At 53.0% G+C, this 27,969-nt stretch overlaps 1 protein-coding gene across 1 annotated transcript in view; it reads left to right on the plus strand.

Moving 5' to 3' along the window:
• Positions 1-347: 347 nt before the first annotated feature.
• Positions 348-27,969, plus strand: part of CRISPLD2 (cysteine rich secretory protein LCCL domain containing 2) — a 58,118-nt gene continuing 30,496 nt past the window's right edge. Inside the window, exons 1-6 of the mRNA XM_037516277.2 lie at positions 348-468; positions 13,653-13,942; positions 17,465-17,583; positions 19,893-20,025; positions 21,295-21,410; positions 23,947-24,047. Of these exons, the coding sequence (XP_037372174.1) occupies positions 13,703-13,942; positions 17,465-17,583; positions 19,893-20,025; positions 21,295-21,410; positions 23,947-24,047 (709 nt within the window). The 5' untranslated portion in view covers positions 348-468; positions 13,653-13,702. The remainder of the gene's footprint in view (positions 469-13,652; positions 13,943-17,464; positions 17,584-19,892; positions 20,026-21,294; positions 21,411-23,946; positions 24,048-27,969) is intronic.

Consider the following 27,969-nt stretch of genomic DNA (forward strand, 5'->3'; position numbering starts at 1 on the left):
GTGTGCTGCATTCGCGGTCGCCTCCCCATTTCCAATTCCAGCCGAGCTGCAGGGAGATGGGATCTGGCAAATTCACAAGCCCATGGTGGAAAGTGCTTGGCGCCGCGCCTGGTGTATACTAAGCGCTCAACGAAAACGATACTTTTACGGTCATTGAACCAGTCTTTTTGTCAAGACCGCTTCTTACAAAGCTGGCGCCCTGGACCGCCTCGCGCACTCTCGCCACCGGGGCGCGCGCCGCGGGGCCGGAGAGCCGGGCCTGGCGGGGCGGGGCCGGGCGGGATGGCGCCTGCAGCCTTGGGGCGTGGCCTCAGCGCTCCAGGCCTTGTATATAAAGTAGTGCCGCGCGGCCCCGACCCACTCAGTTCCTGGGCCGCTCGGGTGTCTGGAGTTGCGCGACCCACCGGCCCTCGGTGTGTGCCGCCGCGGTCGCCTCTTGACTCCGGAGAGCCCCGGTGAGCTGCAGAGGTAAGTGTGACAGATCCTCTCCTCTCTGCAAGAGGCTATCTTATTCCTGCAGTGTCCCAGGAGCCGGAGTAGCAGAGTAGATGCTGCCTCTTAGTGTGCAGACAGGCTTACTGTGTGCGGCTTCTCTGCTGAGCGTGCTACCTGTATCTCAGACCCGTGCTCGGCACAGGCCCTCTCACAATTGGAAAAACGGAGACCCAGGGAAGACAAATCATTTGCCCAAACCCTCACAGCTCTGAAGGTAATGAGGGCTCAGAACCCTCTGGTTCTGCAGCCAGGGTCCTCTTGCCTTCCCTTGCGATTGTCTAGCATCTGTTGGCATTCTTTTGTCTGCAGTGGGACTAAATGGGAAATCGATGGCATGGATGTGGCAGGACTTTGAATATGTTCCACCCATGTGTGTAGGGCCGGGGAGACCTAACGTGTGCTTTCAGCCCTCCACTTGACAGGGACACACCCCTTTAGCATTTCCTTTGCAGAGGCTACCTGTGAGGTAGACTTCCTCTTCTCCTACTTTGGTTGAAGACATCGGAGGTTCCCAGGGATGAGGTGAGCTGTCCAGGATGAGCCTGGGCTGGAACCAGCTCTCTCTGCCTCCAAAGCTCCAGATGAGTGTTTCCAGGTATGGGGCATGTCCAGAGCTCCTGCAGGTTCAGAAATGTCACCCCGTGTCTCTCCAGTCAGGGTGGGTATCTGCAATAACTTCTTGTGCAAGGGAATTGTGCTGGGCATCAAGGTCTTTAGGAGATCTGCTGATCAGGGTGAACAGAGCCAGGGCCAGCCCTCCTAGGTTATAGACCCAGAGCCTCCCTGGCCATCAGCTGGGCTGGTGGACAAGCCAGGAAAGACTTAGCTGGTCCTGCTTACTGGCGCCTGCTAGCCACTGGTGAGCTACAGTTCAGATTGAGAGCAGCAGCCTGAGCCTGTGCCCAGCCCACCTGGCAACAGAGTGTGTTAGTGAGTTTCCACCTTCAGCTTTAGGGCTCCTTGCTCTGGCAGAGTGGGGGAGCCAGCTTTCTCCCATGGGGTAGGGCATCTGGGGGCTAAAGTCTGACAGGTGAGGGGCCAGGGTGCTACAAAACAAGACAAGGGGCATGCTCTCACCCAAACAGACCAAGAGGTCACGTCCCCACACTGTGCTGTGTGCAGCCGATGTGCTGGTTCTGCTTCTGCTTCTGATCTGGCTGTTTCCACCTGGGGGGAGGAGCAGAAGGTGTGGGACCTGTATTGCCAGTGGGACAGGCATAAAGCCCATGCCATGCACTTTACCTGCATGAGCATACCTGCAGTATACCTGGGCAGGCGTTCTCTTGATTTATTTCATAGATAAGAAAACTGAGATTCAAAGAGGCGAAGTGTGCGCCCAAAGCCCCCTTGCTGGCGTGCCATGCCGTGATCCCTGCAACCTGTCTGCAGACCCTGCCCTCTTAACTGCTGGGTCCTGAATCCAGAGAAAACAGCTGTCAGGAGAGCTGCAGTAAGCCCAGGTCCCTGGCGGTGCATGTGGGGAGAAAGAGTGGTTTGACTTTTAGTGTCTGTTAAGATGTGAGAGTGAAGCACTGGAAATAACATCTATCATCATAGCAGCCGCTGACATTAGCCTGGTACTTATTATAAGCCCGGGATCATACCTGGATGGCCTCACTGACTTCTTTATAAGATGGATGCTGGACCTTCCTCCTTTTTACAAGAGGAAAATGGAGATTGGTTTAGATCTCAGAATGATTAAGGCCTGTACCCAGCATCACAACCCCAGGGCAGGGGAGAGCTGCTGCCCTGACTGGGCCCTGCCACAGATTCTGGAAGAAGGTACTGGTCTAGTGATTAGGCACGTGATGGTCACTGCAGGGTTGGCCACTAGCAAGGCATCTTGTGCTTCCTGGCATCTGGGTTCTTGGTCTCAGTTAGGGATGGACCTAAAGAGGGGGTGCTCTGTCACTCAACCCACAGGTCCCCAATATCACTTTTCAGAAATCCTTGCCCTGGAACCCAGATGAGTGCTGCCCCCTGCAGTCCTGCCTCCAGGCTGGAGAGCAGAGCTGGTCTGAGGCCTCTGAAAACCTCCCTTGGTGCCCCTCCTGCAGAGAACCCCACTGGGTGGCTGGAATGTTGTAGGTTGCATTAGAAAGCTGGCTTTTAAAGGCAGGCCCCCAAGAATGAGTACCTTTTTGGCTTTGCAGGAGCTGGACCATTACTTTTCTCTGTCACCAGTGTGATTTACTTTGTATGGGAGGTGCCTCTGTGTCTGCTAGCTCCTGACCTTTTTTTTTTTTGCAAACTCACTGGTTTTTGATCAGTCCCAGATGTGCAAGGGGCTAATGGCTTGTCAAGAAAGGAAAACACAACCCAGGCTTCATTTCACTTCAGCTTTAGTTCATTGAGCTGAAAGATGCTCAGTCCTTTGTGCAAGGGGAGAAGGAAGCCAGGGTTCCTCAGGAATACCTTCATGGAGCACACTCTGTCTGGAGCAGGAAGACTGGATGGTGGGTGGTAGGCCTTTTTTCTTTTTCCCTCTTAAAACATTTTGTTTTATTGTGATGAAATATGCATAAACATTTAATCTGCCATTTTAACCATTTTAAAGATACACTCAGTGGCTTTTAGTACATTGGAAATATTGTGCAACCCTCACCACTCTATAATTCCAGAACATTTTCATCATCCCAAAAGAAGACCCCCATGGCCATTAGCAGTTACTCCCCATTCCATCTCCCCCTAGCCTCTGGCAGCCACTAATCTGCTCTCTGTCTCCATGCATTTGCTTATTCTGGACACTTTATATGAATGGAATTATACAGCATGACCTTTCGTGTCTGGCTTCTCTCATTCAGCATGATATTATTAATGGCCACCTATATGGTAACATGTGTCGGTGTTCATTTCTTTTTCATGACTGAGTAATATTCCATGGCCTGGCTAGATCCCATTCTGTTTATCCATTCTTCCATTGAGCTGTACCTCCCTTTGGCTATTATGAGTTGTACTGCTATGCACTACTATATTCATGGATACAGTTTTGTCTCAACACCTGTTTGTAATTGTTTGGGGCCTGCACTTAGGAGTGCAATTGCTGGGTCACCTGGCATCTGATGTTGAGCTTATTGAGGCACTTGGGTCCCTGCTTCTTGACTTCCTCTGGAAGAAGCACTAGCACAGGCCAGCTTATCCCAGATATGATAAGACACTCTGCCCTGGGCATAGGAACACCCAGGTGTGGGGTGTTTGGGAGAGATGTTGACAATCTACCCTGGGTCACCGCAGCAGCTGGAAGAGATGTTGCCCTTCGGGAGACCTGATTTGTACCCCATGCTGTGCCCTGGTGGGCACACCCTTTTCAAGGCTGAGAACATATAGTTTCTCTCAGTGCAGCCTGAGGGAGATTTATTTCTTTGATTGTCTCCAGTGCTGCGTCAGCTTAGACAAAAACCACAGATTCAGGGGGAAAAGGAAAGTCCTGATGAGGATTATGCAACTTTTGGACTATGACTTAAAAAAATATTATAAATTATAAAATCCCACATTTTCAACCCAAATTTCTGGAGCATATCCCATTGTGAGTACAGAATGGCAGTATCCCAGAAGGAAAAGCATCCAGTTCCCCTTTCGCCCGGGAATTGACCTGCCCCACGTTCTTTTGGGTTGGAAACCCGGCCCGGATGTCCCAGGGATTGGGAGCTGGCCTCCCACTGGCCTCTGCTGAGTGTGGAGGGAAGCCCTAGAAGTCCTTCTAGAGCAGCGAGCGGACTGGCCTGGCAGGGAAAGATTAGAGTGGGTGGGAGGGGAGATAGGGAGGGGCACCAAGCTGAGGGAGCCTGTGGATACAAGGCCCAGAGGTAGGGGAAGGCCTGGCACCCTAGGAAAATAGCCACAAGTCCTGTGTGGCTGGACTCTGGTCAGACTAAAGGGTGTCAGGTCAGCCCTACGGAGGTGCTAAGCTATGCTGAGCTTGGGTTTCCTGCTACTGGTTGCAGGGTGCAGGAGAGTAACAGGGCACTGGAGAAGAGGTCACTCCAGAATGAGCAGTGTCCCAAAAGTGTGAGGAGCCTATCTGTGATAGTCCCCCAGGGGACAGAGCTTGTTCTCCCTCACTCCCCAGTCTCCCTTTGTAGCAGAGAGAGAGTCCCTACAACGAGGCCCCTGGGAGACACGACTTTGCTGCTTCCCTCATGTTCAGCCTCGCTCATGCTGTTTGTTCCTGGCAGACCCGATCAGCCTCCCTACACATAGTGGCAATAGAAATCTGCCTTTTTTAAAAGATTTATTTATTTATGCATACAAGAGCTGGGGTACAGGCCAGAGGTGTGGGGGGTGAGAGGATTCACCAGAGACAGAGTGGGGAACAGAACAGATGGACTGACCAAAGTACACTGCTGAGGGGAGCAGTGGGCAAGTCAGGAGAGGTCTGCTGCGCCATGTGGGTTGCTCCCTGGCCAGCTGGGGTTCGAACTTGAGCTGCAGAGGCTGTGGACAACTTCATAGGTTGCGTCTTAACCCCTTGTGCCACCAAGGAGGCCCAAATCTGCCTTTTTAAAATAAATTTATTTGAATCCCCAATGTGTGCCAACTTATATAAAAATACCAAGTATGTACTAGCACAGACAAGGGTAGGGTGGTGGGCTGAGCCTGGGCAGGGGTCTGCTGTGGGTTGGAACTTGGGCAATGCTGGATTGAGCTGGAAATGAGATTTGAGCAGCAATCTAGAGCAGCAGTTCTCAAACTGGAATCCTCAGACCAGTAGCCACAGCAGCTGGGAATACTTGAGAAATTCAGATTCTCAGGCCTTGCCCCAGCTCTCTGTGGGTGGGGTCAGCAATCTGCATTTTAACAAGGCTTCTGGCTCTCTTGATGCAGGCTTAGGTGGGAGACCTTGTGCCCTAGAAAACTGATGAAGACATAGTTTGGTACCCTGGCCTGAGCACATGGGAGGCTGGCTAGCGGGGGTGGATGAAGCGTGGTGGAAGGTTCTGTTCACAGTGACTGCTGTGACGAGAAGTCACATCTCAAGAATGGAGTGAATGGTGTGGGTGATAAAATGAAGGCTTCTTTCCAAAGTCAAGAGGTCACCTGAGAACAAGTTGCTGGTGCATTTATAAGCCCACCTTCCAGAAAAATGCACAGCTGGTTGACATTCTCTGCTAAGAGCCCAAGCAAGTGTCCAGAGGATGCTAGCATCTGCTTGCCACCCCTGTCCTTCTCCCTTGTGAGTCCAGGAGCTTGCTAAATCCGTCTAAATCCATCAAACCCTATATGCCCCTCTGAAAGAGCGTGGGCACAACACGGGCAAGGACCTATATACTTGGACATGGTCTGTCCCCTCTTGCTCCTGCCCCAGCCCTGCTCCAACACAGTCACTCTTGTCAGCCAGGGAAGCGCCTGCTGCTGAGAACGCTGTTTGTTCCTGGAACCTTCCAGGCGCGGGCTTCCCTGGGATCAGGGAGATATTTTCAGCGTTGGCACTGCTGGACAATGTCTTCTCTCAGACTCAGGATGAACTGGGCCCTGTCTGGGAGAGTAAGTTGCTCCAAGTGGGAGGCGCCCGCCGGCTGTGGGCTGGATGTGGCTCCCACATGTTCAGGGTCACTGTGAAGGGCCATCTGCGCTGGAGCAACCTGTGGGAGAGCCCTGGCATTTTCCTGCAGAAGAGGCCTTGCCCGCAGCCACTCCCTGTTTCTCCTTCCTTAATTCTTCAAACAGCAGCCGGGGCTATTGCACAAATTCTTGAAAACTCTCTGTGAAGGTCTAACCAGTAAGGCATGCACAGGCACACGTGTGTTGGCGGATGAGTTGCCACAAGGTGCACACACATGTGCAATGGCTGCACAGTCAGGCCAGCCCCAGAGCCCCTCCCTTGGCACTCACCCTTGGTTGACCTTTCCCAACTTCTAACCATGTAGGTTGGTTTGGGTCTGTACCTCACTGAACCGGAGTCATGCATCCCGGCCCCGGGGGTCTGGCTTCTTTTGTCCAACTCATGTCTGTGGGCTTTGTCTGCGTTGTTTCGTGCAGAGGGGCTTTCAAAACATAAACCAGACCTGTCGCCCTCCCACTTAACTCTCCACTGATGCTGCTGTTAGCATTCAGAGCAAGAGAGGGACTCCTCTGAGGCCCCTGACCCCAGGCCTGGATTGCCTCTGTGACCCCATTTCTTCCTGGCTCCACTGGCTTTGTGCCTGTCCTCCATCATGCTGAGGCTGTGCTCACCTTTGTCTTTCCTCCTGCTAGAGTGATGTTCTCTCTCTTTTTTTTTTTTAAAACAAGGTGTTTCCTTTTCTTTTTTTTTAAGAGTTATTTATTTATTTATATAAGCGCTGGGTACAGTCAGAAGCGCGGGAGGGTGAGAGATTTCACCAGAGCCAGAGCAGGGAACAGAACAGGCAGACTGACGAAGGAGCACACTGCTGAGGGGAGCAGCGGGCGGCAGGAGAGGTCTGCGCGCCATGTGAGATCCTCGCCGGCGGCCGGGGATTGAACCGGCACCGTAGAGGCTGCGGGCAGCTTTGCAACCCAGCGCTCAACCACTGCGCCACCAGGGAGGCGCTAGAGTGATGTTCTCTTGATGCCTCAGCAGGACCTCACTGTCCACCCAGGCCCCTGCTCTCTCTCTGCCCGACTTTCCCATCCCAGATCCCCAGCTGCTTTCCTTTTGTATTTTCCTACTGGCTGCATTTATTGTCTGTCTCCTCCCATTCCTGAGGGCATCTGTCTGGTTTTCTGACTTAACCCAAAGACTCTGGTCACCTGGAAAGAGGGTTTTTATTGCATATGTAGTGCAATGTGGATATTTTAAAGCCTGGATTCTTGAGCTATGCCTTTGAACTTGGTTCCAAACCGGTGGCCCTGACTCATCCTTGCAGATACCACCCAATACCAGTGAATCATGTATTGGAGGCAGAAGGCTGGTCCAGGTGCTGCCAGCCCTGTAGCCTGGAGCAGAGATGATCTGAGATGCCTAAGTTCACACCAGGGAAGGGAAAGAAAGAGTCACCGAATACCAGTAAGCTCCTGGCCTCTGCTTCAGGGCTCTCCGGGGCCATGATTTTGTATCATCTGTGCACCCTCCCACCCACAGCCCTGGGAGAGATTCAGGGCTGTGCCCACAAGGAATCAGTCTCTGAGGGTGAATGACCTGGGCAGCACACAGCTCTAGTGGTGGAGCTGGGATTCGAGCTCTGGTCTGATCCAACATCCACGCTGCCTTGCAGTCTATGGTGTCTTTCCTTTGGAGATGGCTTTTTCCTGTGGGTTTATCTAAAGCTTTGCTGGGAACATTGTTTCCAAGGAAACAGCAACACATCTGCAGGAAGGGAGAGCGGCATCCCAGAAGTTATGAAGTGGGTGTTTTGAGAATTTATGAATTCATTATCCATTCCCTTCAAAGGGACTTTTTTTTTAGGTATTATCTGGGCTTATGTTGTTGAATGTACTGGGCATTTTATTAGTTTTCTGCACAAGGTAGATTGAGTGCTGTTCCATCTTCCTTCTTTTTTTTTTTTGCCCAAAATTCTGTCTGCTCTCAGCATGCTATTACCAAAACCGGATGGGTCTGTATATGGTATTTGTTCAGTTAAGCCACCAGGCCTTTGGCTCCGTCGTCCCATAGGCTGTCTCTCTTGCTGAGGGGCCAGGAGGTGGGGTTGGTGTTTCTGCTCAGCCGGCTGGACTGTTGGCTGTCTGTGCTTAATTGTGGGGAACCCTGCTTGGCATGGAGCAGCCAGCAAGGGCAGAAACCTGCCTCTTTCCTTTCCTGTCCAGCCCTGAGCCTCTAAGAAGGGTGTAAAGAGAGCTGGCTGGATCCAGGGGAGAGGGGAAAGCGTTCTACCCCCAAGCTGCTCAGAAGCTCTGCTCTGAGACCTGCTGGGTGTTCCCTTCCCCCTGCCTCCCAGACTCTGCTTCATTCCTGGCATTTCTGGGTGGTTTGTGGGTATGTCTCCCATCTGTCCTTGGCCTGGCTCATTTTGAGTTAGTTCTCTCTTGTGCTTCTGAGGAAGTGCAGAGCCTGGAGCACCCTGGCCCTTGATGTGAGGCGTCTCCCTGAATGAGTTTGGCTGCCATGGGGTGGAGATCAGCACTTCCCCCAGGCTTGGGGGAGCCCCTGGGATCAGTAGTAATGGGGGTGTGACAGACATATCGGCTGGTCCTAAGGCATTCTGCATACTGCTTATTCTGGGGCCTCAATTTCTTTATCTGTAAGATAGGTCTAATTATCCCAGCGACCAGTCAGTCCAAGGAGAGGATGAAACATGAGCTGCTGGGCATCCAGGACCCAACTGCCTCGTCCTCTCTTGTCGAGGGTGGGCTGCGTTATCCCAGGGGAGTGCAGAGCAGTTAGTACAGGCTGGGTTGAAAACGACTCAGCAGACAAGACTCTGTGCCAGCCAGCAGGGCAGGAGTGGCCCTTGCAAAGCCACAGTTAAAAAGGCTGTGAACCTGTGCCCGGAGCATCGTGAAACATTAAATTATTTAAACTTATGGCTCAACAAGTCACATTTAAAACCAGGCAGTACATGTGCAGAAACTCCCTGCCCCCCGCCCCATGTCCTGCCCTTCTCTCTGCTCTGATGGTCATGGCTGTCTACGGTCTGTCTTCTCTGGGTACAAGTGTGCCGTGGCCAGTCTCTTTCCAGAAATTTCCATGTGCACTTGGTCCAACTCATGGTGGTGTCTTGAAATTGGCTCTGGTGGGAGTATTTGTACCAAAGGAATTGGCGAGCCCCAAGAGTTATGCTGTCTTTGCAGAGAGTCAGTTCTGAAGAAGCAGAGTCTGGCTGGAAAGGTGAATGGTGTGAGCAGATATCACGTGAGTTGGGGAGGCCCAGGGCCCATGCACACCCCAGGCAGAGCTCTTTGCTCAGGTCCTGGAGGGCTTCTGCAGGGGTCATTGTCACCAGCATGCGTGTCGCCGGATCTCAGCAGGCATGGTTCCCCGGCCAGATGACCAACGTGAATGCTCCTGACCCAGTTCCTGCTATCTTGGAACCTGCCTCCCCTGAGAGCTGGGGAAGGTGGCCAGATCTCCAGACATGTCATAAGTGAAGTGTCTTTTAAATTTGGGGGAGCCCCCCTCCCTCCTACCCATGCAGGCATCAGACATTGGCCAGGACTTTAAAGACTGAATATTGTCTCAAGGCAGATATGGGGCTTTGAGGTAATGTGGTGAAGAGAAAGGAGACCTCTGCCCTGCCTTCCCTGTGATTAATCCCAGCCTCCCACAGTACCTCCAAACTATGCATCTGTGGGAAGCAAAGGTCAGCATCATCATACCAGCTAACATGTCCTAAGCACTCTGCTCATAATCTCCTTCTCTCTTCATCTCACAGCGGATCCTTTAGCTGCCCCTCTTCCTGGGTTCAGGTCAGGCGGATTCATCCTGCTTATCTTTTATGGCTCAGCTGATGGGTCAATTGCTTTTTAGAAGCTTTTATGAACTTAATAATGTCTGCAGACTGCAGGTCTTGCTCAGTGCTGAGGTGTCCAGTCAACAAGTCCCATCACTCCCTCCACTTTAGAGATGCAGACACTGGGGCTGAGCAGCCACACAGCTTCTCAGGGGCTGAGTGGAGCGTTAACCATTCCCCTGAGCCCCTGCTTCTTGCAGTCCATAGGAAGAAGCCCATCCCACAGGCGGCCTTTCCCACTCCTGTGACTCTGTTGGGGAGGAGATGTATGCATTCCCCGTCAGTATTCATTGAACCCCTACTTCTCAGGCACTGGCGATTCAGCACTCAACTCGCCCAGCACGTCTGGGATGTGATTCAGCTCTCGGCTGGCGTGATTCAGCTGTGACCAGCCTGGGCTGGGGGAGGGTGCAGGCTGGGGTCATGGGTGAGCAGTGGGAACAGTCTGTGCAAAGCAGAGATCTGGGTGCTGTCCCTGAGCTGATGTCCCGCACGCTCAGCCCACGATTCATCTTCCTGGCAGGCTTTCCTAAATACTGGCAAAGGCAGCCAGCTGCTGACGCACTGAACTTAGCCTGCCTTCCCTTTCCTCGTCATTCTTGAGAAGCAGATTTGTTGGTGGCTTGCATGGCCCAGGAGACAACCCTAAAGGAGACACAGACTGGATGGGGGACTCCATGACCAGTTAGTCCCTAAAGGCAACCAGAACCCTGGCTGGGCTGGGGCGGGGGTGGGGACGCAGGGGCTCTTGGCTGAGGTGGCATGCTGGAAGTTCCCTGAGCAGCCAGAGAACTTGACTTCAAATCTTAGTTCCCCCTCAAACTAGCTGTGTGGCCTCACAGATACTGGCTCGTGGCTCCTAGACTCAGTTTTACTTTCTGTAAAATGGTCTAGAAAGCAGAATCAACACGGCCTTGAGATCTGGGAGTGCAGATGGCTCCCTAAGTATCATTCTTCATGCCACAGACCTGAGACCTGAAAGCTCCCCACCCCCCACCACTTCCCTGTGGTTCTCAGGAGTCCTTGGTGCCGGTGTCTTATCTGTGGTCTCTCAAACTTGGTTTTGCAAGTGCTGCAAAGGAAATCCACATCTCTGAGAGAACATTTCTCCATACCCTATAGCTGTCCACACAGAAAACTCAAGGTCTTGGCAAGAGGCCAGGGGTGAAAGGACTGAGAGCTGGGGAGGGCTTCTGCAGAAATGAGGCTTGTATTTGGCAACCCTGGAAAAATTGGGGGGCAGAAGTGCAGACCAGAGGGTATATGGCCCCCTGTCTCCTCTCTCCCCCAGTGCTGAAGTGTGAGATTTTCCAGGACCTTAGCAAAGCAGCCTGGAACCTCAGCTGCTGGAGGGCCCTCTGCCAAGAGCACCCATCAGTGGCCAGAGTCAGAGGTCAGCTTGTCACACCTGAGTCAAGGGCACGTGGGTGGAAGGGGGGCGTGGGGTGTCTGGGTGAAACATCACCATGATATGGAGGTCTCACTCCCCTGAGGGTGTCACATTGGTGCCTACTCATGAACAGAGGCACTGCCTGACCTGGGAGGCTGGTGAACAATCCACTCTACCTGGTGTCTGCATGGAGGCAGAGGGTCAGAGAGCTTGTAGTACAAGATTGGGGTGTTTGTGGGTAATCCTCCCCTGTCAGGAAGCCCCTCCTGGGGAGGGCACAGTGGCATTAAGTAAAGGCACATGCTTTCTCCTCTTAACTGCATCTCTTGACCCGGCAGCGGTGTCTGGGCCTTGTCCTGCCTGGCCTCGTGCACTGGGAGGTGGTCATATATGGCGTGGCTCTGAGATTCCACATGGTATCCCTCAAAAACTCTCCTGCCCCAAAGGGAATGCCTCAGGAGGGAGGGTAGCCACAGCCTGTGCCCCTGGGGGGAAGCCAGGCCTCCCCCTCCTGGGATGTGGTTATGGATGAGGTTATTTTTATCTGGATTGCAGGCTCGGTCAGGACCCTGGAGAGTTTCTAGGGTTGGTAATGGGAACTGCCAAGTTCCCAGAGCTCTTGGGCTCTGAGCTCTGTAGAATGTCTGCCAGGGTGTCCCCTCCCACTCTGGCTGCCCTCTGGCAGCCTGGTTATTGCTAATGGGGAAGGATTGGGTCTCTGAGGGCTTCACAAGGTTCAGCATGGAGGCACAGCTGCCCCCTCCCCCACACAGGTAGGATCGTGAGTACCTCCACCAGCTCCTGGTGCTGGCTCTCCTCATTCCTGGCAGCAGGGTCGGGGCTGGGTGGCTGCTGGGTGGGGGTTTCTACATGGGCAACTGATGGACAGGAGTAAAACAGAGGTAAAAGGTGTGAATGAGCACCTTCACACCACCTGGCTTATCTTCTTGAGCCTAATGATGGATGGGACCATGAGTTGTGTTCCCATCAATGGGAGTGAGGTGCTTGGCCCACAGGAGAGAGAGGCCAGGCAGCATGATGGAAAATTCTAGACCTGCAGTCATCAGACCAGGGCTTGAGTCTCAGCTCTCCTGATCTGTCACCACCCTCAGCCTCAGCTTCTTTATCTGTAAAATGGTCATGAAGATTGGAAGGGATGGCATGAGCATCTGGCCCACCTGGGTGCTGAGGAAGGGTCTCTGGACCGCACAAGTTCACCTGGTCAGACTTGGGCCTTGGAGTTTGAGTTAGTAGGTGTGTTTTGAGGCTAAGGCAACTTTTCGTAAGGTGCATGTCAGGGAAGAAAGGCTAGCAAGATGCATTATTGGGAAGGAGCTGCATCCCAGAAGACCAGGAAGGGCTATCAGCTACCTTTACTGCTGTGCAGTCAATACCGCGATCTCTGCGAAAGGGTGTGGGGGGTAGTCCTAACTCATGCGGGATCTTGAGTCTCTGCCCCACATCCCCCAGGATCCACAGGTGTCAAGGTCAGGGCTCCAGGGATGCTCTTTGGGACTCAAGTTGGGGCTGTGAAGTCCTAGGAGTCCAGTCCCCCATCTTCTGTCCCCTCTGCACTACCATTGGTTTTATCAGCCAAATATCATGTAGCCTGTTAACTCAGACTGGCATGGACCTGATTAGCAACAGGTAACCATCCCCAGGTGGTGGTCAGGTCCTCACTGACTTGGCAGCCAAGGCACAGCCCTGCCCTGGCCATGCCTGTAATAAGCTGGCCAAGGTGTCACCACATGCTGCTCAGTGGCTTTTCTGGAAAGGTCCAGGATGAGAGTAGGGTACATAGACCCCCCTGGGAGATCCTTTTCTTTTTCTGCTGTCATTTTTTTCCAAAGATCAAATTGGCAGGTAGTTGGTGCTGAGCAGAGCACATGGCAGGGTGACTGTCCTCTTGTGTGACATGTGGGTGGAGTCTGGTGGAAGGAGCTCTGAAGGTACCTCACATCCTCTTTTGGTAAACTGAGTCATACTTTCCAGGGAGTAGGAAGTCTGCTGCTAGCCTTGGTCCCTCAGTCCTTTGGGGAAGGTGAAGTGACTTTGTCACTCATTTGGGGACTAGAGACAGAACATAATTCAGGCCACAGACCTACATGATTCCCAAGTGAGTAGAAATGTTGACTCAAAATCAGAAAACCCCAGAGCAAAGTCTAGTCCTACAGAGGGGAGCCAGGGGGTCTGTGTGCGGCCGCTCACCCTCCTGGGAACTCTTTCTTAAGTGCCGGCTCCACCACTTCCTGTCCATGGGACCTTGGCATTAGCTTCTGTGGGGCTCAGTTTCCACCTCTGCCATCAGGGAGAACTGTGCCTGTGCCACTCAGCCTCAAGCCCACACCGTGGTCACTTCACTGACGCTTTTGTCCTGTCGCTTCTGTTTCCTTCCATAGTGCCCAGCCCAGAGCTTATCAGTCACCCCAGATCTCGCTGTGTGGGAGCCATGAGCAGTGTCCTGAGCGGCGTCCTCCCTCTGGGCCTGGTGCTGCTGGTCTGCGCCACCCAGGGCTTCTTCCTGCCCAACACCACTCGCCTGGAGAAGCTGCTCAGCCGATACCGACAGGACGAGCCTCACGCCAGGGCGCGGAGGGCCATCCCTAGGTCGGACCGGGAGGAGATCCTCATGCTTCACAACAAGCTGAGGGGCCAGGTGTACCCCCCGGCCTCCAATATGGAGCACATGGTGAGCTCGGTGCTCTGGGGGCAGGTGTAGGCCCTGGGTGTGGACAGGCTGCTAGTCTTGGTCCCTGGCAGTCCTTTGGGACAGGTGAAATGACTTTGTCACTCATTTGGGGACCAGCAACAGAACATAATTCAGGCCACAGACCCACATGAGTCCGAGTGAGTAGAAATGTTGACTCAAAATCAGAAAACCCAGGAGAAAAGTCTAGTCCTGCGGAGGGGAGCCATGGGTTCCCCATCTTTATTCTTGATGCTCCACCCACATAGCACCCAGGCATCCACACAGGGGTTTCCCCACTGCTGACACCGCCCCTCTCCTTGGCACATTCTACCATGCCCTCCCCAGGGCAGAGTTGGGGTTTGGAGCAGGGTTCTGGAGAGCCCAATTGAGGAGTGTGAACCAGACACGGCCATCTTGAGCCTCAGTTTCCACTTTGCAGCCCCACCTCATGTGGCACCTAGGACAGTGGGCACGGACAGTGGACATGGGCTGCAGACCCTCCTCCCGGGGCCATGGCATTGCCCTTGGAATGTACCAACTCTGGTTCTCAACCCCTGGCCATACGCCTTCCATTGAACGGAGGCTGAGTACAAGAGAGAGGAGGTGTCTGTCACAGAGGAGAAGGTAGAGAAGGGACAGTGGCGGGACCCCTGTGACTTTGGAAAAGTCCTACTTGAGGAGCAGCCAGTTGCCAAGTGCAGGCCATCTGCCCTGTCTTCACGCACATTCCTCCATTTCTGTTGACGCCATTCTCCTTCTGTTAAAGCAAATTTCCAAGCTAGAGCTGGGACATTTCTTTTTTTTACTTTTTAAATAGACTTTTTAGCTTTATAATTTTTATAGATTAGGAAATTGAGGCTAAGGTCACATGGCTGGTCTTGGCAGAACTGGAATTCGAACTGGAGTCTGGCCGACCACAGGACATGCTCTAAGCCACCTATGTTCAGTTTGCACTGTCACACCTAGCCAGGGTGGCCTCAGCCCTGGGTAGTAACCCTTGGGAGGGCTATCAGGAGCCTTTACTGCCATCAACTAACACTTCCTAAAACTTTCCTTTCTCTGGCTCAGGACCCTCTAGGGTCTAGCCTCAGGACCCTGGACTTAGACACACAGCAGGGGAGCAGTCTGTCTGCATGGCCCCTACGGTGCCTGTACTATTGTCCTGCTTATATTGCTTCTTGTGCTTCTGGATTGGAGATGGGATCTGGGTGCTTAGATCTAAAGGAGCTGCTGTTGGGGTGCTATGGGCTGCTTCCAAGACAGAGTGTGATGCAGGACAGGCAGTCCCAGGCTCAGCTCCTCCCTTCAGCATCCTGGGACCTCAACTTCTGCTTCTAAACAAGTGAGGTGTGTGGGCCTCCCCTGGTGGCGCAACAGTTGAGTGCTGGGTTGCAAAGCTGCCCGCAGCCTCTGCAGTGCCGGTTTGATCCCCGGCCACCTGCAAGGGTCCCACATGGCGCACAGACCTCTCCTGCTGCGCCTGCTGCTCCCCTCAGCAGTGTACTTCGGTCCTTCTGCCTGTTCTGCTCCCTGCTCTGGCTCTGGTGAATTCTCTCACCCTCCCGCGCTTCTGCCTGTACCCGGTGCTTATATAAATAAATACATACATACATACATACATACATACATACATACATCTTTAAACAAGCGAGGTGTGGCTTTCTACTCAGCTTGCCTGCTGGGGCTTCGTGCCAACGTCCATTGAAATCACCTCAGCATCAAAGGCGGGTTTTAAACTCCCAAGAATGCAGGCACCCTGTTGTGAGGTCTTATATGTGCACAGTCTCTGGAGCCACCTGCCTCCACAGACTTGGGTAGCTGCTGCTTGCTAGCTTGCTAGCTCTGTGACTTCAGGCGAGAGCTTAGCCTCTCTGTATTTTTGTTTCTTCACCTGCTGTGGGACAATAAAAGCACCTCTCTCTTAGGGTTGTTTGGAGGTGTCTGTAAGATAATATACTAAATAAATAAGCGCTAGCTGTACTATTGTCATGATTATCTTCGTGGAACGGGACCAGCCCTCAGTGACAGTATGTGGGGCAGGAAGAGCTCCCCTTGGAAGCCAGACCAGGCTGGGTCCTTCACGTTCTAATTTTCCAGCTGTGTGGCCGTAGGCAAGTTACTTAACCTGTCTCAGCCTCAGTGTTTTCATAGTCTGCAACAATGGAGAAATAAAACATACCTCAAGGACTTGTGGGAATTAAATAGAAAATGATGCTAATACTGGGTGCTGGAGGCAGTTTCCTTCATAATGGGGTGTGTTGACTGAGGGCTTGCCTCTGGCAGAAGACCATTACCCACCTTTCCCGGGGCACTGCCCCTTCAGGGAGCATCAGGTAGCCCCCAGCTTGGAGAAGGGGTCACCTCCTTGGCACAGGCAATTTGCGTGTGTGTGTCAGGGGTGATCCATGAGTCCAGAAGACGGGAAGGAGGAAGTCCTACATCAAGATCCCTACTATGGGGATCTTGGTCCTGTTGGGATGGGCTGAATGATGGCAACAGCAGGAGATCACCCTCCGGAGGTGGGTGCTTTTATCCACAGGCCTGGGTTGCTGGGCCCAGGCCTGTTCCTGTGGGTGCTCACACATCAGGCTGTGCTTACTCACTGGCAAAATGCCTACTGAGCTGAAATGGAAGTTGGGTGAAGAGGTCTGCCCCAGGGGAAGCCTGGCCCTCCTGTGTTGCTCTCTGTTTCTTGGCTGAAAACAGGGGAAGGGGACAAGGCAGCTTCATGTTGTTGGTCTCACCCACTTCCTCATCTCAGAAGGTCCCAGGACTCTTACTGGACAGCTTTTTAGTAGCACCTACCGTGTGCTAGTGGTTGGGGCCATCCAGAGCAAGGGGATAGCTCCTGCCTGTCCAAAAGCCGAAGTGTGGCCAGATGCTCTGAGAGCAGGTTTGGCTGCTGCTTGCTGAGATCCCCCTGGGCTGCTGGACACTGGACCTCCGCAGAGAGAAGCCAGCACTGGCTTTGCACTTGCCCAGAGTTCCGTGCCTTGCTGGGCCAGCTGCAAGAGTGGCCTTCAGTGTCTCGCCAGACCCCTGCCCAAGTCCCTCTGGTTCAGGGTGGGCCAAACGGAGGGAAGCAGGGACTGGCAAGTTGACATTTCTTGCTGTTTCTTAAAAAAAAAAAAAATGGTAAAATATATATAATATAAGCTTATCATCTTAGCCATTTTTAAGTGTAATCATTTTTAAGTTCATGGCATTGAGTACATTCATTGCTGTGCAGCCAGACCCACTGTCCTCTCCAGAGCTTATTCATCACTCCCGTTTCAGGTGGGAGGTCCCAAGGCTGAGGGTGGTAAGGATCAGCCCAGTGTGCCTGCAGTTAGGGGTGGCAGGAGGACAGCCCTGCATCAGGTTCCCTGAGTTCTTGCCCACCTACCGCTTCCAACCTGCTGAGTAAGGAGCCTCGCCAGATGTGCAGCCACCCTGTCCCTGAGACAGAAAGGGCGGATGTCACTACGTTTTCAGGTCTTCTGTCCATTCTGACCTCCTGGTGTCTTTTTCCTCCTCCTGCAGAGTTGGGATGAAGAGCTGGAGAAGTCAGCCACGGCCTGGGCCCAAGAGTGCCTCTGGGAGCACGGGCCTACCAGTCTGCTGGTGTCCCTCGGGCAGAATCTGGCTGTCCACTGGGGCAGGTGAGAGCCATGGGGACCCCCCCCCCACCTTTCATATGAACTGACCGCCACTGCTGAGCAGCTGCTGTGCATCCGACCTGGTGCTTGCTGTCTGTGGTTGCATTTTGCTCTCTACCATCACCCATTAAGAGACAGACCACCTGTGCCATTGACATGTAGGGAAACTGAGGCTGGGTACCCAGGAACATTTACGGTTCCAGCCTGATTGGCTGACTCCAGACTCTGATGGCTGGGCTAGGGTATGATAGAGCGTAGCCCCCCATCCTTCTCCTTTAGAGGTTTCTTTCCACTTGTGGGGTAGGACCTGGCTGAATAGTCTGGGAAATAGGGGTGCTTGCCACCACAGCCCCCCACCCCAAACTGTTCCTAGCCTGTCTGAATCCTTTTCCTTTGTGCTCTTTGAGGCCCAGTAACGTTCCACTTTGTGAGCATGTGACTCCATCTCCCCTACCTCCTCTGGCCATAGTGGAGGGGGACGCGTTCATGAACTGGGAGGCCTCAAGTCCTGGCAGCCCACTGGCCCCATCACGCCATAGGCGCCTCTTGGTGGTGGTCTGTCACAAGTCACACCAGCTGAAAGTCGGGGTTTCATCAGAGGAAGAAAGTGGAGAACATGTCTGACTCTGGCAGCAGTACCAGGGCCTCGGGGACCCCTTTCATTGTGCCCTCATCCCCACCAGAGTTAGACTGGACTTTAAGTAGCACCTCAAAACATAGGTCGGGGTTTGCCGACCTGAAGGCCAGAGATTTCCTAGCTCTTTGGGCCTGGGCTTGACTTTTGCCGCAGGCAGAGACCCGGGGCCTTCAGGTTGGAGTCTCTAGACCCGGGATCTTGTGCCAGGGCTCCGGGCCTCACTTCCTGGAAGTGCGTCAACTCAGTATTTTTTTTCCTTCGGGGATTTTGCTTTTTATAAAATCAGTCTGACCAAAGCATTAAAAGGAAATGCCTAAAGGGAAAAAAATCCATCATCCCACTGCCTGCTTCGGCTCCTTTGTAGTGTTTGGCTGGAGGCCGGCGTGTTTTTACGTCGTTATAGCTGTGGCCAGGACAGCTTTTAGTAATTTTTTTTTCTTCTCATACATTATAAAATGATTTTCTAGGCCAGTCTACGGGGCTGACGTTTGTGAGGCTGCTGACTGGCCAGCACATCAACAGACCAAATTCTAGCCATCCGGTCTTGTGGCATATTTTTTCAATTCCCATTGGCTCATTAGGAGGATCCCATTAGGAGGACTCGGAGGAGCTGGAGAGGGGTGCTTCACACCAGTGCCCACAAAGCACAGAGATTCCCCTGCTGCACGAGTATCGCCCACTTGCTTCCCCAGGAGCCCCTCATTAGCAAGGTCTGTCGCCCAGCTGGTCCAGGGGAGAGGCTGCCACCTCAGTGACCGCCACCATGTGCTGTGGGCTCTGCCAGTAATTGTTACAAGCCCTCTAAGTGCCCGCCGACCACAGGGCTGGTGCCTGGCCTGCCCCTGTGTCTTTCCTCGGTATTGAATCTGCTTTATTCGCACTTGCTGGTGACAGAGACTGACCGTGGCTTTGCATCCAGTTTATTTTCTTTCCAGTAGCCAGTCCCACCTGGCAGATGGGACAGTGTCCCAAAGAGACTCTCCTTGCTGTTGAGAGCTCAGGAGGGGCTCGGGTGATAAAAGCCTAACAGGAGGTCTCAAAGGGTTTGCCCACCCCCCCTGCAGAACTGTGCACATGTGCACATTTCTGTGCCTTGATTGAATTTTCAGCTCCTTGACTGAATTTTCTGCCTTCTAGCTAAGTCTGGGGGTCCCTGGCAGTCTGTTGTGATGATACAGAAACTTGAGGTGCTAGGCTCGGTTTTGGGGGTACCCACATGCCCCATCCTCCATAGGCAGCTATTTGCAAATGTTCAGATCCTCCCTGGAGCAGTAGGCTCAGTGATTGCCTCAAGATGGTTCTCTATACTCACTTTCAATGGACTCACGCTTCTATCAGGTTTTGTCTTAGCAATATCTGAAACACAAGTTTTCCTTGCTGCGTATAAAATAAACACACAATTGTTAACATAATAAAGGACTCATTAAGGACTAGGTAAGTTTCCTGCACACCCAGGTTTGTAGGCCACCTGAGGACACTTCTGGAGCCCCGGGGGCACCCGGTTGAGCTCCTCGCCTATTGCACCTGAAGCCCCTTGAACAGGTGCTGGGTAAGACGGGGCACCTGGCCCTGAAGGAGTTCCTCCTCCAGCCTCCCCCCCTGTAGGTGGCAGTGCTGTTATCTCCATGGTTGGGTGTGTAGTGGCCAGGGCGTGACCAGCTGATATACCCTGCAGGTACCGCTCCCCTGGATTCCACGTGCAGTCTTGGTACGACGAGGTGAAGGACTACACCTACCCCTATCCCCATGAGTGCAACCCCTGGTGTCCAGAGAGGTGCTCTGGGGCCATGTGCACCCACTACACACAGGTAATCCTGGAGGAATGGCCGCCACTCCTCCCTGAGCCCCCAAACCCAGTCACTCACCTGGCCAGCCCTGCAGGATTATTGCCCCTCCCAGAACCTCTGTTCTGTCCTTGCCTTCAGCTTTTCCTTTAATCCAGTGCTACTCCACGGGTATCTGCTTGTGTGCATTTTGCCATGTATGGAAACAGAAAACCAGAAACCTCCATGGCAGTTTTATAGTGCTGGGGCATTTCCTTTCACTGTTCAGTTTGTTTTCTTCATTTTGGGGGGTTTGGTTTGATTTTTAAAAAGATTTTATTTATTTATACAAGAAATGGGGTACAGGGCAGAGGCATAGGAAGGGTGAGAGAATTCACCAGAGACAGAGTGGGGAACAGAACAGGCAGACTAACTGAAAGACACTGCTGAGGGGAGCAGTGGGGGAGTCAGGAGAGGTCTGCTGTGCCATGTGGGTTGCTCCCTGGCGGGCCATGGATCGAACTCGTGCTGCAGAGGCTGCAGATTGCTTCATAGTGTGGTGCTTAACCCCTTGTGCCACCAGGGAGGCCCTGATTTTTTTTTTTAAGATTTATTTATTTATACAAGAACTGGGGTACAGTCAGAGGTGCAGGAGGGTGAGAGAATTCACCAGAGACAGAGCAGGGAGCAGAACAGGCAGATGGACAAAAGACACAGCTGAGGGGAGCAGCGGGTGAGACAGGAGAGGTCTGCCGCACCATGTGGGAATCTCCCTGGTGGGCCGGGAATCAAACCTGCGCAGAGGCTGCGGACAGCTTCACAACGCAGCACTCAACCCACTGCACCACCAGGGAGACCCTGTTTTGGTATTGTAACAAATATATGGCTCTCGGGCCACCCCAGTGGTGCAGGGGTTAAAGTCTCAACACTATCAAGCTATTGGCAATCATTGCAGCAGGAGTTCAATCCCTGGCCAGGGAGGTGACCCACATGGCCCAGAAGAACTCTCCTGTCTCGCCCGCTGCTCCCCTCAGCAGTGTACTTCAGTCAATCTGCCTCTTCTGCTCCCCACTCTGTCTCTGGTAAATCCCTCACTCCCTGCACCTCTGGCCTACACCCCAGTTCTTCTATGCATAAATAAATAAAAATAAATCTTTTAAAAAAACAAACAAAAAAAACCCCAAATGCATGGCTCTTCAATGGGCTGGGGAAAAGTCTGGTCCTTCAGCACATGCCCCCGTAGACCCATGCCAGATGCTGCTGCCCCGGTGTGCCTGGCCCCCACGCTCTGACACATGGACATTGCCTTTTCAGATAGTTTGGGCCACCACCACCAAGGTCGGCTGTGCTGTCAACACCTGCCGGAGGATGAATGTCTGGGGAGATATTTGGGAGAACGCTGTCTACCTCGTCTGCAATTACTCTCCAAAGTAAGAAAAGTTGGCATTGTTGGGTGGGTGCAGGTATATTTTTCTGCCTTCAAGGGCCCAGCTAAAACAGGCTTCAGCTGTGACGTCTCTTCGTGATTTCACATAATAAGATATCAGAGGTTGGTGTGTCCAGGTTACTAATAGCTCAGCGGTGTCAATAAGGACTCAGCTGCTCTCTGTTTTCTTGCTGAACCACCTTCTCCTCGTTGTTCCAAGATGGCTGCACAGAACCGGGCATCACATCCTCCCAGGCAGAAGGAAGGGAAATGGTAGAAACGGGCTTTCTCCTGAGCCCATTCTCTCCTTATTTCTTTAGTCATTGACTAGACTAGTCCACTCATGGACAAAGGGTGACAGGATTGCCCCAGTTGGCTTTGACCAACGAAATTGCCCCAGTTGGCTTCAACCAATGAAATATTCTCCACTGGCTTCACAGTCATCCTTTGGGACTATTGAGTAAGTCAGAAGCAGGAGTAGCTGTTGGCTGGGTAACCAGTGGATACTTCCATGGTGATATTTTATTTTCTCTGAAATTATGCAGCAGATAGAAAGCAGGTATCCGTGTTGGTTAGACCTCGTTTTGCATATCTTCCCAGAAGGGACCACATCAGGTTATCCTGTCAGAGCCACCTTTCCTCACACCGGCCTCCGATGTCATTGTGTGTCACTGATTCCTTTACTCACACTCCCCCATTGCTCACCACATAAATATGTGCTGATTTGCAGAGAATAGTTCACGGGCTCACAGGCTGCGGTCTGCCGACTGGCTGCTGGGCTGGCCGCCATCCTAGCTCTGCGCCCTGCACACGGTGGACCCTCAAGGCATATTTGCTCAGTGACTGAATGAAACAGAAATGACCTCATTTATTTGGCTTGGGTCAGGCGTGGCCGTAAGAAGGCAGAATGAAGGGGGAATCGCTAAGTTGGGAGGAAAATAGCTCATTGCTAGCCGCCAGGTCTGCCTGTGGTGGCCTGGGTTCAGCAGCCCTGAGGGAGAAGGGCAGGGGTGTTATGTCATCACTTGGGAGGGACACAAGCTCCACGGACTAGCAGAACACAGGTCTAGGTGGTGGAGTTCCTGGCGGAGTGGCGGGTGGGAGTGGGGAATCATTGACTTGGCTCTTTAAAAAATACACTAAAAGGTCCTATTTGAAATACAATTCTTCCCTTCTTTAGCCTCCTCTCTTTTTCTCGAAAAAGGAATAAACTGTGTACAGTGAAGTAGTTTGACACATAGTTTGACAGATGTTCAGACACACGAGCATGCATTAGTCAGCTCAGGCTGCACCACAGGAGACCTCAGCTAGGGCGCCTCGAACAACAGAAATGCATTTCTTCACAGTCCTGGAGGCAAGAAGCCCCAGTCAAGGCCCCACAGGCGGGTTTCTGCTGAGGGCTCTCCCGCCCGCTTGTGGATGGCTGCCTTCTCACATAACTCGCATGGCGTTTCCTTGGTGTGGGCACTCAAAGATGGTTTAAGGTCTCTGTTGTCTCTTTCCAGAAGGACAGATCTCATCACATGAGGGTCCCACCCCTGTGATCTTAACCTTAACCAGGCTCTAGAGACCCCACCCCCAAATAACGTCACACATATGAATGGGGGTGGGGGCACACCTTGAGTCATTACAAAGCAAATTTGCTCACCGGGGTCAAAATGGGGAATATTCCCAGTGCCAGGTAGGTTTCCCTACCCCCCTCTACCAACTGGTCAGTCTGTCTGGCTTCACCGTCACATGAACATACCAGACAGACGTGCGCTCTTGTGTCCAGCAGGCACCTCGCTGTACTGAGAGGTGTGTCTGTGCCTGGCACCCTTGCTCCCTGGCATCCCATGTGGTCCACAGCCTCTTTCTTCAAGAGTTTGAGCCCTGCAGTGCAGGGTGCTGTCCTGAGCAGGGACATGCAGGCAGTAGCTGAGAGGGTGGCTCTGGCTGTCTGGGCTCAGCCCTTGGGTGGGGTGAGGTGAGGTCTGGTACCTTGATGGCCTGTGTTGGCTGAGTGAGGAGACTGTCTGTCCACAGGATGTTGGTGCAGAGGCCTGGCACCCAGCTGGCACCCGTGAGGGCTCACCTGAGTGGGGCAGTGCCATGTTGCTATCAGAGCATCAGCAGTGCGCCTTGTCTTGGAGAAAACATGGAACCCTAGATGTGATGGTGCTTTGGCAGGTAGGGGAGAGAGGGGCAGATTCATCTGGCAACCAGAATAGTCTGAAGAAATCCATTGAACCCCATCTGGTGACAGGACACGCCTCCCAGTTCTCTGGGCTCCCTGACCATGTTCCACTGTGAGGGTCATCCTGGAGATGATGACCAGCATAAAAAAGGAGAAGGACACAGCATAGCTCCCAACTGGGGTTCTTCTGGAATTCTCAGGCTGTGCACAGGGCCCAGGACAGCTCCTGTCCCCCTCTTCACAGCACACCTTCCTTCTTCCCTCATTGTGTTTGGGGACTTGAGTGGACCCTGAAGGGGACCGAGGAGCAATCCCTGGGCCCAGGTGTTGGCCCCCCTTGACAGTGTTTCTGGTCTGTTTTCAGGGGGAACTGGATTGGAGAAGCCCCCTACAAAACCGGCCGGCCCTGCTCTGAGTGCCCGCCCAGCTATGGAGGCAGCTGCAAGAACAACTTGTGCTACCGAGGTAGGAAGAGGCTTCAGGACCATGTGGAATGGGGTTTCCTCCAGTCTAAGGGTCCTAAACAGCCTTCTGTAAAGTGGGAAAGTTGAGCAGTCCTGTCCAAAGTGCCCTCCCCTCTTCCCCCACAACCTCCCATTCTCTCCTTCCCTCTGCCTTGCACTGGGAAGTGGGGGGAGCCCACTCCGTGGGGACACACCAGCCCAGGCTGTTGCTGTGGATACCCCCATGGCCAGACTCCGAGCTGGATGCTGGATGCAGACGTACCTGGTTGTGCCTGCGGTTTGGTGTAAGATAGCGCACAAGAAATTGACCACAGATGTTTGGATCTTGCTCATCCTCTGCCTATTTGTCATAAATGCTCAGAAATCTCGGAGACACTCACGTTTCCCTTCCTCTCACAACTTCTAAAGGCATCTGTTCCTGCTCGCTCCACCTTCTGTTGCCCCATTCAGCATGTTTCCCCTCTCATGATACTGTAAATAGTGTGTGTTCTTCATGCCTGACACTCCACCCCAGCAGGGGCAGAGCTGGGCCAATGGGGCTAGCTCTGCTTTTGTAGCTAAGATGTGTTTTTCACATGACTCCACCCTGGCCCTTGTGACAGCCCCGAGGGGCCTTTCATGGGGCTTGGGACACAGGAGAGAGCAGCCCCTGGTGCCTAACCTCCCCAGCCAGAGGGGATATGGGTTCAGCCCAACAGCTCTGTCAGGGGAAGAAGCAGGTGGTCTAGAGGGGTCTGTTGCTCTGGCCTGTTATTCACCAGGGCTTCTGCCCTTTTGGGGAAAAGAGGATACAGGAGAATCTGGGAACTGACATCTGGCAAACTGCTTTGTGCTGGGCCTTGGGCTGTGATTCACATGTGGGTGACTGAGCTTCCAGTCTTGCCTCTGCGTGACTTCAGGCTGCTTGTCCTTGAACATGCTACCCATCAGTGAAATGGGTATGATAGCACATCTTTCACAATGCAGCTCAGGCCCAAAGGAGAGCAGGCTTGCATTTGGTGTGAATGTATCGTGTGCCAGACCAACAGTGACATTATTGGGACCATAGTCAGTCAAGGGCCTGCTCTCATCAACCTGAGGTCCAGCAGTGTCATTGCCACATGGAGTGACACATCTTCCTTGGGGAAGTAGCTGACACCACAGGGTGTACAACAGGAGTATGCACTGTCATCTGGCTGGTCAAGGAAAGCCTCCCCAGCAGGTGGCCCTGGAGGAGAACATGGAATCCAGTGAAGGGAAAGATGTCTCTGGCAGGTGGAACAACATGTGCAAAGGCCAGGTGGCATGTGGCAGCCAGGTTCTAAGGGTGGGAGACAGAAACCCGTCAGGTGTGCAGATGCTGGCTGTCTGCCACACAGCAGGGATGCCTAAGCCTGTGTGACATGGGATCCTCCTGCTCAGCTCTTACTCTCAGGCAACTCCTCTTCATTGTCTTCGAGCCTGGGCTCCACACACCAGTCTGTAGTGAAATCTCCAGGTTACCTGGCTCTGGCTGCTGGATTCATGGGACAAACATGTGTGCTAGCACCTGGCACACCTGCTATAAGACATCATCCTGGCCACATCCCAGCAGCGGGACCCTGGGCATGTTCCATCGTCTCTCAGAGCCTCAGTTTTCCATCTGAAATGGGACCTCTGTGTCCCCCGGGGTGGCAGGAGGACAGAAGGGAATGCAGGTTGAGGTTACGCTCCAGTGTGTCAGGGCCCTTCCCTGAGCACCTGTCCAGGAAGTTCCTGTGGCTGCTGTGGGTCCCCATCAGATCCTGAGTGTTGGTATGGGGACTAAAGGGCAGATGCTCCTTAGGGCCCCTTGCCTCTTCCCGGGTGCAAACCTACCCCACCTGATGCTGCTTTCAAAGTGCATTGGCATCTGGGGTAGGACGGAGGACCTTTCCTGTAGGGGCCAGAGCTTTCCTGGTTAAGAACAGGCCATGTGCCATCTTTGCCATTACTGCCACGCGTGCCTCAGTTTCCCCATCTGTGATGGTGATAGGCATAGTCCCTCCATAGAAGATTTGCTAGTCACCTGCAATAAGAAGGGTGTGTTGCTAACGTAGTAACTGGCAGGTTTTTTTTTTTTTAAATATAGCTCCTTAGCTCCTTGGAGAAATGGGGGCAGCAGGAAGGAATGCTGTCCTCATCATCTTGGATGGGGGGTCCTTCCTTACCTAGTGGGGACTGTTAGCCCTCTGCCAATCTGAGGACCTCATTGGAATCAGGAACCTAGCAGATGCCTTCTCCTTGGATAAATAGCTGTGGAGGCTCACCATCTCCAGGAAGCCTTCCCTGATTTCACAGACAGGCAGTGTACTTGCCTTCATGGCCTCACTGCATGCAGCCTCCCCTGTGTCCTGATCATCTGTTTTCACACCTGTCTATTCACTGTGAGCCTCTGGGGACACATGGCTGGTGTGTTCTGTGTATCATCTGAATCAGCAAACCCCTAGAATCCACAGAGGGTCATTTCCAAATAAATCAGCACTTTCAGACACCTTAGATGTTAGTGCCCCCACCCAGCAAGACGTCCTTTACTTGTGTCTTTATTTTTGGTGGAAAATACCCAATTTCACCTGGCAGGCATCCCGATTTTCTTAGCTAACCATGCAGAAAGTCTCCTGCAAAGCAGCTTATCTGCATAAGCTACTTAATAAGCATTGATTGAGGGTGCCTGGCAAGGCCTTGACCTATAATAGCTATGGAACATGGAAAAGGCTGGATTGAAGAAGTCTCCGTCCCTGCAGCCTTGCCATGTGTGGCCATAAAGGGCGTGGGCTTCGGGGAATGGCGGTTTGACTCTTGGCTGTGTCAGCTTAGACAGGTGGCTTAGACTCTCTGAGCCTCAGCTTCCTGGCCTGTGAATTGGACCGCCGCACCTCTTGGGCCAACGAGAGGATAGTGTGCGAGCAGGCCCAGCCGTGGTCATCATTTGGTCCTCAGTCGGCAAACATTAGCTGTGAGCTCAGTGCACACTTGCAGAGCCAAGTGGGAATCTGCAGGATGATGGAGCCGGGCTGCTGAGACCCCTAGTCCAGGGCTGGACAGCATGCAGAGCCCCCTGGCAGTGACCTCAGAAATGGAATTTCCCCAGGCATGCCTGCCAACTCAAGGTTTTCATTAGGATGTGCCCCAATCTGGCTGACCCAGAGCAAGCATCGCTTTGGTGTGTGTGTCTGAGGGAGAGGCCTGCTGCCCATTTTCTTAAATAGTGAGCCTTCCAGTGCTTCAGACTGTCTCACCAGACTATGTTCAGCAAAATAAAGCCACGATTATGAGGCATAAAAACCCTAAAGGCCAGTGGAAGAAACCCTGCTTATTCCAGAGACGGCTCGGCTTTCAGCGAAGGATGACCCTGAAAGGCGGCATTGAGGAGGGGCCGACTGAGGCTGGCCGGCACTGCCCGCAGCCTCGCAAACCGGCGACTTCCTCAAGATTTCCCTTCTAGCTCTGTCCTTACAAGTGGTGCTTTCAGCAGTTCCCTCTTGAATGTTCTTAAACTTCCCTGGGCAGCTTTTTTTTTATTTCTGGAGAATTCAAGGATAGACTGGAAGGGGAGGGGCTTTGCCTGTCCTTCATTCAGCACGTTTTGTTGTGCTGGAGGAGCAGGCTGCCCTGTGGGGCATGGGCAGGCTGGCTTCTGCCCCCAGGGCATGGACAGCTGGTGGCAGAAGCAGGTGGCAGTGGAATGACAGCTGCCAGCTGCTGTACAACATGACCACAGCTCTGATGAGAATGGATGCAGGCCACCATTTGCCTCCCAGGCCAAGTCCATCCTGGTCCTCTTGGGACAGGCTTCCCTGGTAGCTGAGGGGTTCTAGCGAGTCAGCCCGGGAAATAGCAGCCTTGAATCCTGGACTCGGAGCCACCAGAGAATCCCTCCTTTGTCTGCCTTTGGGTGTTAGTTTGGTGTAGACACCAAGCACCTG

The sequence above is a fragment of the Talpa occidentalis genome, unplaced genomic scaffold (genome assembly GCF_014898055.3).
Source record: "Talpa occidentalis isolate TD23 unplaced genomic scaffold, MPIMG_talOcc4v2.1 talOcc4.17, whole genome shotgun sequence".
NCBI lineage: Eukaryota > Metazoa > Chordata > Mammalia > Eulipotyphla > Talpidae > Talpa > Talpa occidentalis.